General features: G+C 42.9%; 1 protein-coding gene across 1 annotated transcript; it reads left to right on the forward strand.

The window, feature by feature from the left end:
* Positions 1-4,541: 4,541 nt before the first annotated feature.
* Positions 4,542-7,199, forward strand: LOC143713989 (uncharacterized). The gene is made up of 3 exons (XM_077204908.1): positions 4,542-4,650; positions 6,108-6,281; positions 6,366-7,199. The coding sequence occupies exons 1-3, from the start codon at positions 4,542-4,544 to the stop codon at positions 7,154-7,156; spliced, it is 1,074 nt and encodes a 357-aa protein (XP_077061023.1). The 3' UTR covers positions 7,157-7,199.
* The last annotated feature ends 2,606 nt before the right edge of the window (positions 7,200-9,805 follow it).

Consider the following 9,805-nt stretch of genomic DNA (forward strand, 5'->3'; position numbering starts at 1 on the left):
CCAGGTCGGTCCCAGTGAGAGTTCAGATGTCTTCATCTTATTTCAGAGATCCACAGTGTAACAGCCTTTACCCTGCAGGAAGCTCTGGTCAGCCACAACACTGCCTTTTATGGGATTTTAATTTGACAGCGCAGCGGGCTAGTGTTGTAATTTCATTTTGACTGTATAGCAAATTTTTTTACACTGAGTGTGACTAGGTGGAGCCAGAATCAATGTTCAGCGACTGTGCGCTCACCAGCAGGTGTGTGTGTGAATTAGCTGATGTGTGTGGCCGCAGACTGACTCTGTCGGCACTCTTTCTGTGCTGCTGCTACAGGGCTTATTTCTGCTGTCTGCCCGCTATTCTTGTCCTTGGACAGGCACTGCATCATGGATCTGCTTGTATTTTCTCATGGGATGGCTAAAATACAATGTTCAAAGGCTCATCTTTCTCCTGGATAGCTCATTGCCTCTCTGTCCCTCATGTGCTCAGTCAAGGTTTGCAAAAACATTGCAAACAAATTAAGATTTTTGGAAAAGTGATTACAAGATAGCCGCTCATACCATTACATCCATTTAAATATGCAAGTATATTCCATTCAAAGGTTTGGTGTCTGTAAAATGTTTAATTAATATTTATAATGTTAATATTATTATGTAGACTGGAGTAATGACTGGGGAAAATTCGGCTTTCCCATCACAGGAATAAATTACATTTAAAAATATATTTCAAACAAACAATATGTATAATATTTATAATTTATAACGAATATTATTTTGTTTAATAATGTAGTCAGGCGCCCATTATCACAAAAATACACCGCAATGGGGGTTGAGGGGAGTCTTGTATCCTCCTAAAGCGTTTTGTTTTGAGATAATGACCAGCTGACTGTGCATTATCCAACTTATTACACAGCTACTTAGCTGATAAATAAATAAATGGACATGAAATATTGATTTAAGTCAAAATGATTTTATTAAGAGAGAAGAAAGAGACGGTAGGTTGTATAAGAGACAAAACTAGCACATACATCGGTTAATCATACAGGTTAAAAATCATTGTGCAACATTACTAGACCAGCCAGATATGAGTTTTCCAGAAAGCTGTGTATTCATGAATCATTTATCTAGTTAGTCTTCAGTGGTTACAAAGGCTTTGGTCTTTCTAGTGTTTTTCCTTAAGTTCTCTGTTTCATCTGAAACTTCATTTCCAGAAGTTCTTAGATGAGCGTGTTTTCATTTGCTGCTAATAGCACATTTTATATTATTAATACAGTGCTTGCTAGGAAAACACTGGAAATCTCTCATATTTCTCCTACTTCACAGTAATCTCCATCTGGTGTTATGTAGATAATTTCAGCCTTGTTTTTTATGTATTTTTGTTTTTTGTAAACTCTCTTGGCTTTTTAACAAACTTATTTTTTTCTAATCTCTTGACTTGCACCGATAGAGCTTTGAACATTGATCTTTGGATACGTGGCCTTTGACCCGACTGCCTTTAGCTGCTAATGTTTACTTCCTCGCAAGCGCGGTTATTTCCTTCAAGAAATGCAAATGTGGTTCTTTAGTTATTCTTTATGCAGGTACTCAGAATATATATGGATGTAAGTCCAAATATATCTAGCTCTCTCGCTTATTCTCTGTATAAATGAGGTCCACCCAGGTGTTCATTAAGATTTGATCGATTCATCTCTGGCTAAGCTCATATCATATTTCCCTCAGAAGGTGCTCCTGATGAGCGGCATTATTGAATAGTGTAGATGTGGATGAGGAGCAGCAGGAGCCTTTTCTGCTTACAGTACAGCATAATGAATGATGTGATATTGCTTTATAAATATGTGCATAGCCTAGCTGTGCTATCTGAGGGGGAATTCTGTGTAACAAACCATTGAGTTTCTGTCAATAATGTTGTGGTGGAGAGGAAAACGGGCTCGGATTTGTTTGACTCATACTCATTGGGAATTGTAGCATTAAATGATGAAGGCATCAGTCCTCGCCATAGGGCATTTGTGGTTGTGTTCTCTTTCGTTTAGGTTTGTCACATGTCTGTGATCTGGTATGTCTTATGATGGTGACTAGTTAGACAATTATCAGTAAGTTGAGGTCTGGTTTTGTTGCTGGAGGTCATCACATCGTGTGTGTGTGTGTGTGTGTGTGTGTGTGTGTGTGTCTGTGTGTGTGTGTGTGTGTGTGTGTGTGTGTGTGTGTGTGTGTGTGTGTGTGTGTGTGTGTGTGTGTGTGTGTGTGTGTGTGTGTGTGTGTGTGTGTGTACAGTGCTGAGTAGATTACTTTCAAATTATAGTTAGTAACGTATGAGCATAAAAAATATTCGGTAACACTTTATATTACGACCCGCGAACAACTACGTAAGTAAACCGAAATTACGGTGTACGTTTCTGTACTTCCGTGTAGGTATAAGGGAACAATATGTTAAGTTTTGAGTAAAAAAGGGGTAACAAGCAGATATACAACCTGCAAAGAACTTCGTAAGTAAACCGAAATTACGGTGTACGTTTCTGTAATTATAGTGTACCTCCGTTAAGGTATAAGGGAACAATAAGTTAAGTTTTGGGTAATAAAGGGGTACAACCAGATATACAAGCAAATTATTTATAATGTAATTATTTTTGTTGCTGGAGGTCATCACATCGTGTGTGTGTGTGTGTGTGTGTGTGTGTGTGTGTGTGTGTGTGTGTGTGTGTGTCTGTGTGGTGTGTGTGTGTGTGTGTGTGTGTGTGTGTGTGTGTGTGTGTGTGTGTGTGTGTGTGTGTGTGTGTGTGTGTGTGTGTGTGTGTGTGTGTGTGTGTGTGTACAGTGCTGAGTAGATTACTTTCAAATTATAGTTAGTAACGTATGAGCATAAAAAATATTCGGTAACACTTTATATTACGACCCGCGAACAACTACGTAAGTAAACCGAAATTACGGTGTACGTTTCTGTACTTCCGTGTAGGTATAAGGGAACAATATGTTAAGTTTTGAGTAAAAAAGGGGTAACAAGCAGATATACAACCTGCAAAGAACTTCGTAAGTAAACCGAAATTACGGTGTACGTTTCTGTAATTATAGTGTACCTCCGTTAAGGTATAAGGGAACAATAAGTTAAGTTTTGGGTAATAAAGGGGTACAACCAGATATACAAGCAAATTATTTATAATGTAATTATTTTAAAACTAACAGGTACCTATTCTGTTAATATATTCCAGGCAAAAATTCCTCAAATGGAGAGCAAGAAAAGAAAGAAGAAGAAAAGCAAGAGAAGCAAATAAAAGCGTTGGGGGGGGGGGGATAATGAGTTACTTTGTTATTCGAGTATACTCTAGAAAAGATAATGTTTTATTAAGATGAAAAAGTGTTTTTAATTTTATTTGTAAAATAAAAGTCAGAAATTAAATGGGATCCTTTATTGTATATTTACTGCACTTACCCTGTAACTACACAGAACAAGGGGGTAACAAGCATCACTTTAATTTACAGCCCGCAGGAGTTACACTTACCCTGTAAATACACAGTTGAAACGGCTAACAAACACTACCTACTATGTAACAATACGAAACAACACTATTTGCACAGTAATTACAGAGAAAGGTAGGCTAATCTTATTAAGAAAAAAAAAATAAGAAAAAAAACCTGTTTTAATTACACAGTATATTTGCCCTGACATTTAAGTGTCATTGCAATACAATGTGATAAGGTAACTACTAAGTACTTCATGGTACGTTCTAAACTAAAATCATAGCAGAAACTAATATTTTTTGGCTTAACGTTGAGTAGTTTAGTAAGAAAAGCCAATAAATTCAATCTCTATCATACTGTGCTTACATACAGCCATATATATATATATATATATATATACAGTATATATATATATATATATACATACATTTAATTTACAACCTGCAGATGTCAAAATCACCCTGTAACTACATTGCACAAGAACATATTATGCCAGAAATGTGATAAAAACTTTTATAAACAATAGACTTAAAAGTTTTCCCTATATATATTAACAGAATAGTTAGCCTACCTGTTAGTTTTAAAATAATTACATTACAAATAATTTGCTTGTATATCTGGTTGTACCCCTTTATTACCCAAAACTTAACATATTGTTCCCTTATACCTACACGGAGGTACACTATAATTACAGAAACGTACACCGTAATTTCGGTTTACTTACAAAGTTCTTTGGAGGTTGTATATCTGCTTGTTACCCCTTTATTACCCGAAACTTAACATATTGTTCCCTTATACCTACACGGAAGTACACTATAATTACAGAAACATACACCATAATTTCGGTTTACTTACGCAGTTGTTTGCGGGTCGTAATATAAAGTGTTACTGTTACGTGTGGGTTTTTGTTGTGTCTTGTATATCACGTTATCCCTTGTTTGTCATGTGATCCTGCCATGTGTCTTGTCTTTTGTTTTATGTTACTCCTGTCCTGTTCTGAGTTCCCTGGATTTCCTGTTTTTTTATTTGTTTAATTAAATGTGCCTGCGATTGGATTCACTCTCCGTTTCATTCCTGACTGGATGTAACAGAACAACCGACCTCAAATGAATCCAGCAGTACGAATCTCGCCTGATCTTCCCAGCATGAGCATCGAGTTCGACAAACAGGCCTTTGTGGGAACCCGCAAAGCGATTTTCCGGGGGTTCCGTGGAGGTCACAGGGGAGGATATGGGTCCAGACAACTTTCTCAGCGTCAACATCTTTGCGTCCAGCCCAATCCTCATCACGTCAGCCACGTCCAGCCAGAGCTTCCCGTCAGCCATGTCCAGCCAGAGCTTCATGTCAGCCACGTCCAGCCAGAGCTTCACGTCAGCCACGTCCAGCCAGAGCTTCACGTCAGCCACGTCCAGCCAGAGCTTCACGTCAGCCACGTCCAGCCAGAGCTTCACGTCTGCCACGTCCAGCCAGAGCTTCACGTCAGCCACGTCCAGCCAGAGCTTCACGTCAGCCACGTCCAGCCAGAGCTTCACGTCAGCCACGTCCAGCCAGAGCTTCACGCCAGCCACGTCCAGCCAGAGCTTCACGTCAGCCACGTCCAGCCAGAGCCTCACGTCAGCCACGTCCAGCCAGAGCCTTCACCGCTGGTCCCGTCCAGCACAGAGCCTTCACCACTGGTCCCGTCCAGCACAGAGCCTTCACCGCTGGTCCCGTCCAGCACAGCGCCCTCACCGCTGATCCCTTCCAGCACAGCGCCCTCACCGCTGGTCCCGTCCAGCACAGCGCCCTCACCGCTGGTCCCGTCCAGCACAGCGCCCTCACCGCGGGTTCCGTCCAGCCCAGCGCCCTCTCGCTCTCGGAGACGGAGGAGGAAGAGGACTTACCGCGTCCCGCAATGCCTGGAAGTCCTCCCTGTACTTCCTGTCAGCCCAGAGTCCTCGCCACTGGTCCCGTCCGATCCAGAGACGGTTCAAGTCACGTCTGCCGATCCAGAGACGGTTCAAGTCACGTCTGCCGATCCAGAGACGGTTCAAGTCACGTCTGCCGATCCAGAGACTGTTCAAGTCACGTCTGCCGATCCAGAGACTGTTCAAGTCACGTCTGCCGATCCAGAGACTGTTCAAGTCACGTCTGCCGATCCAGAGACTGTTCAAGTCACGTCTGCCGATCCAGAGACTGTTCAAGTCACGTCTGCCGATCCAGAGACTGTTCAAGTCACGTCTGCCGATCCAGAGACTGTTCAAGTCACGTCTGCCGATCCAGAGACTGTTCAAGTCACGTCTGCCGATCCAGAGACTGTTCAAGTCACGTCTGCCGATCCAGAGGCGGTTCAAGTCACGTCTGCCGATCCAGAGGCAGTTCCAGTCACTTCTGCCGATCCAGAGACTGTTCAAGTCACGCCTGAACCTGATCGCTCTATGTTTGTTTCTGTGTTTACGTTTGTCCTTGTGGCTGTTTCTGTTCTGGTGTCTGTTCCTGAGCCGGAGCCAGTGTCTGTTCCTGAGCCGGAGCCAGTGTCTGTTCCTGAGCCGGAGCCAGTGTCTGTTCCTGAGCCGGAGCCAGTGTCTGTTCCTGAGCCGGAGCCAGTGTCTGTTCCTGAGCCGGAGCCAGTGTCTGTTCCTGAGCCGGAGCCAGTGTCTGTTCCTGAGCCGGAGCCAGTGTCTGTTCCTGAGCCGGAGCCAGTGTCTGTGTTGCCTGTTCCCGAGCCAGTGTCTGTGTTGCCTGTTCCCGAGCCAGTGTCTGTGTTGCCTGTTCCCGAGCCGGTGTCTGCTGTTCCCGAGCCGGTGTCTGCTGTTCCCAAGCCGGTGTCTGCTGTTCCCGAGCCGGTGTCTGCTGTTCCCGAGCCGGTGTCTGCTGTGTCTGCTGTTCCTGAGCCGGTGTCCTCGCCGCCCTGGCCGCCCAAGGGGTCTTCGCCGCCCTGGCCGCCCGAGGGGTCGTCTCCGCCCTGGCCACCCGAGGGGTCGTCTCCGCCCTGGCCGCCGTAGGGGTCGTCTCCGCCCTGGCCGCCCGAGGGGTCGTCTCCGCCCTGGCCGCCCGATGGACTGTCTTCTCCGCCCTGGCCGCCCGATGGACTGTCTTCTCCGCCCTGACCGCCCGATGGACTGTCTTCTCCGCCCTGGCCGCCCGATGGACTGTCTTCTCCGCCCTGGCCGCCCGATGGACTGTCTTCTCCGCCCTGGCCGCCCGATGGACTGTCTTCTCAGCCCTGGCCGCCCGATGGACTGTCTTCTCCGCCCTGGCCGCCCGATGGACTGTCTTCTCCGCCCTGGCCGCCCGATGGACTGTCTTCTCCGCCCTGGCCGCCCGATGGACTGTCTTCTCCGCCCTGGCCGCCCGATGGACTGTCTTCTCCTCCCTGGCCGCCCGATGGACTGTCTTCTCCTCCCTGGCCGCCCGATGGACTGTCTTCTCCGCCCTGGCCGCCCGATGGACTGTCTTCTCCGCCCTGGCCGCCCGATGGACTGTCTTCTCCGCCCTGGCCGCCCGATGGACTGTCTTCTCCGCCCTGGCCGCCCGATGGACTGTCTTCTCCGCCCTGGCCGCCCGATGGACTGTCTTCTCCGCCCTGGCCGCCCGATGGACTGTCTTCTCCGCCCTGGCCGCCCGATGGACTGTCTTCTCCGCCGTGGCCGCCCGAGGGGTCGTCTCTGCCCTGGTCCCCTGTACGAACCTGGCCCCCCGTCCCTCCCCCAAGACCGCCTCCACTTCACCACCCTCCTGAACTTTAGTGTGTTTGTTTCTAGGGGCGTCGGGAGCCGCCCATAGGGGGGGGGGGGGCTATGTTACGTGTGGGTTTTTGTTGTGTCTTGTATATCACGTTATCCCTTGTTTGTCATGTGATCCTGCCATGTGTCTTGTCTTTTGTTTTATGTTACTCCTGTCCTGTTCTGAGTTCCCGGGATTTCCTGTTTTTTTATTTGTTTAATTAAATGTGCCTGCGATTGGATTCACTCTCCGTTTCATTCCTGACTGGATGTAACAGTTACCAAATATTCCATTCTTTGTTATTGTCACAGTTCTGTTTAGTTTATTTGTGTTTGGGTGTAATTCTCCTTGTACCCATTTGTCTGTGTTGTAGTTAGTTTTCTTGATTGTTAATTAATCCTGCACCTGTTTCTGTTTTGGTTAATTTGATTTCCCTGTGTATTTAAATCCTTAGATACCTTAATTTTTTGTCCGGTATCGTCTGTTATGCATGGTTGTGTTTACTTCCCTCAGTGATCTCCTGTTACCTGTTAGATTTAAGAAAGACTTAAATATTAAAGAGTTATATTCTATTTGTATACTCTCCGATTGTCATGCGCTTTATTGCCGCCACTCTACAGTGACAGGTATTAACAACATGATGTGCATTAAATATTACATTATGCCAGACTGAGGTTTGTGATGGAACTTGCAGGGGGTTTGTGAGTTTAACGAAAAGCTATAAATATTTTTTTTTTTTAAACTATCAAAATAAAACACTTTTTTTGTTTGTTTACCTGCATGTCATATGTTCATTAACCGACATCAGAGAGCCATAAACTTGTATTATTATTATTACTATTGACAACATTTTAATATTGACCCAACTTATTAACTTCAAATCTTAGAGTATACTTAAATAAATATTTTCAAAGAGGTTCAGCTGACAAAAAAAGTTGGGGAATCCCTGCAAGTAAATATGAAATTAATTTGTACATTTTAATGTGTCTGAAAGACAAAAGCCTTCCAAAGACAGTAATACATTGTTAAATGTATTCACTGGGTGATAATTCAAATAATAATTCATGTGTTTGTCAGGAGTTGATGAGATATTAGTTTCAATGTTGAGAAAATACTCTCAGTTTTCAGTGATAGACTCGTGATTTTCCTATTAGTTTTGCATATTCAACCCCAAAACATTTAAATATTGTTGGCACAATTAAAGGTTGGTACAAAACATGTTTTGAAAATAATGGGTTGTCTATCTGTCCATCCATCCATCCATCATGATTTATTCAAAAGAACACAGAAACTGTGTGATGCTACCTGAATTTGCTCAGCTATTTATTGATAAAAAAAAAGTAATATTAGTAATAGTCTCCTAATATTCTCCAAATCTCTCCTTCACATTCCTCCCCCTATCCTTCCATCACATGCTTTCACAGTGAAGATAGTCTTTCTGGTTTGTGTTATGTCTCGTGATGAACTCCAGAATGAAAGGAGATAAGAAGAGCTCGACCTCCTACAATCACTTACTTGTTGGTATGATCTTCCCCAGCTCTGACAGTGTCTGTGTGGAGCAGTTGAGCCCAGAGGAGAGGGCAGGTTGGCTGATAACATGTCTTTGTCTGTGGTCATTCAGTGTTTCGCTGATATCTCTTGACCTCGTTTTTATCTGGATGCTGTGCCTGTCTGACATTTCATGGTTCCGACTCCCTCTTTAACCCCCCATCCCCCCAGCCGGCGTGTGACGTGAGAGAAAGCAGATATCTTATTCTTGGTATTTGAAGAATTTTGAAAACGAACTCGGTTTTCACTGGTCACCATCACATACTCAAAATCATGCGCAGAGACCCCTAATAGCCAGAACCTCAAACAACACAGGCATGTCCTGAATGAAATTTCAAGAAAGGCCATTTCACGCTCTCTAAACTATTTAAATCACTAGAATATTTCATTAATAAATATAAATTGTGCTTTATAATTTAAAAATGGATTTTTACAAAATATTTACAAGTGTAACATTTTATTTCAAAAGCTAGCTATACTTATCTATGCTATAGTTTAATTTTTTATGTATTAATTTACTTATTTATTTATTCCCTTGCATACCTCAATATACACCATTTAATAAATTGTGCCTACATATGTTTTTGTTTGTTTGTTTGTTTGTTTGTTTATTGTTTACAAAACTAAAAAAAGAAAATATTTAAAAAAAGGTGGATACCCTATAATAGGGTCTGTCGGGGTTTTTTCTGTATATTATTCTATTCTATTCTATTCTATTCTATTCTATTATTTTCTATATTTTTTCAAATGTAATTCATTCAAGTGATGGCATAGCTGGTCTCCAGTCTTCAGTGTCACATGATCCTTCAGAAATCAATCTAATATGCTGATTTGGCAATCAAGAAACATTTTATATTTTTATTATTATTATTATTGTAGTGGAAAACAATTGTGCTGCCTTTTTTTAGTAAAAACAAACAAACAAAAAAAAACAGTTAGAATGTTACACAAGATTTAGATTTCAAATAAATGCTTTTCATCTGAAAATTCAGAAGAAAAAGAATCTTGTAAAAATGTGTCAACCTTCCCACAAAAAACATTTAACAGCAAAAGCTTTTTTCAGCATTGATGATAATATAAGAAATGTTTCGTGAGCAGAAAATCAGCATATTAGATT

Source organism: Siphateles boraxobius, unplaced genomic scaffold (assembly GCF_051911475.1).
Source record: "Siphateles boraxobius isolate OS27281-9 unplaced genomic scaffold, OSU_SipBor_1 53, whole genome shotgun sequence".
Classification (NCBI taxonomy): Eukaryota; Metazoa; Chordata; class Actinopteri; order Cypriniformes; family Leuciscidae; genus Siphateles; species Siphateles boraxobius.

What these genes read in the sequence shown, in the direction of transcription:
- LOC143713989 (XM_077204908.1), top strand. Translation starts at nt 4,542, where the DNA reads ATGAATCCAGCAGTACGAATCTCGCCTGATCTTCCCAGCATGAGCATC. An exon ending in TTTCCGGGGGTTCCGTGGAG is followed by an intron (nt 4,651 to 6,107) that starts GTCACAGGGGAG and finishes TCTGTTCCTGAG; the next exon opens with CCGGAGCCAGTGTCTGTGTT. An exon ending in TGTCTGCTGTTCCCGAGCCG is followed by an intron (nt 6,282 to 6,365) that starts GTGTCTGCTGTG and finishes TGGCCGCCCGAG; the next exon opens with GGGTCGTCTCCGCCCTGGCC.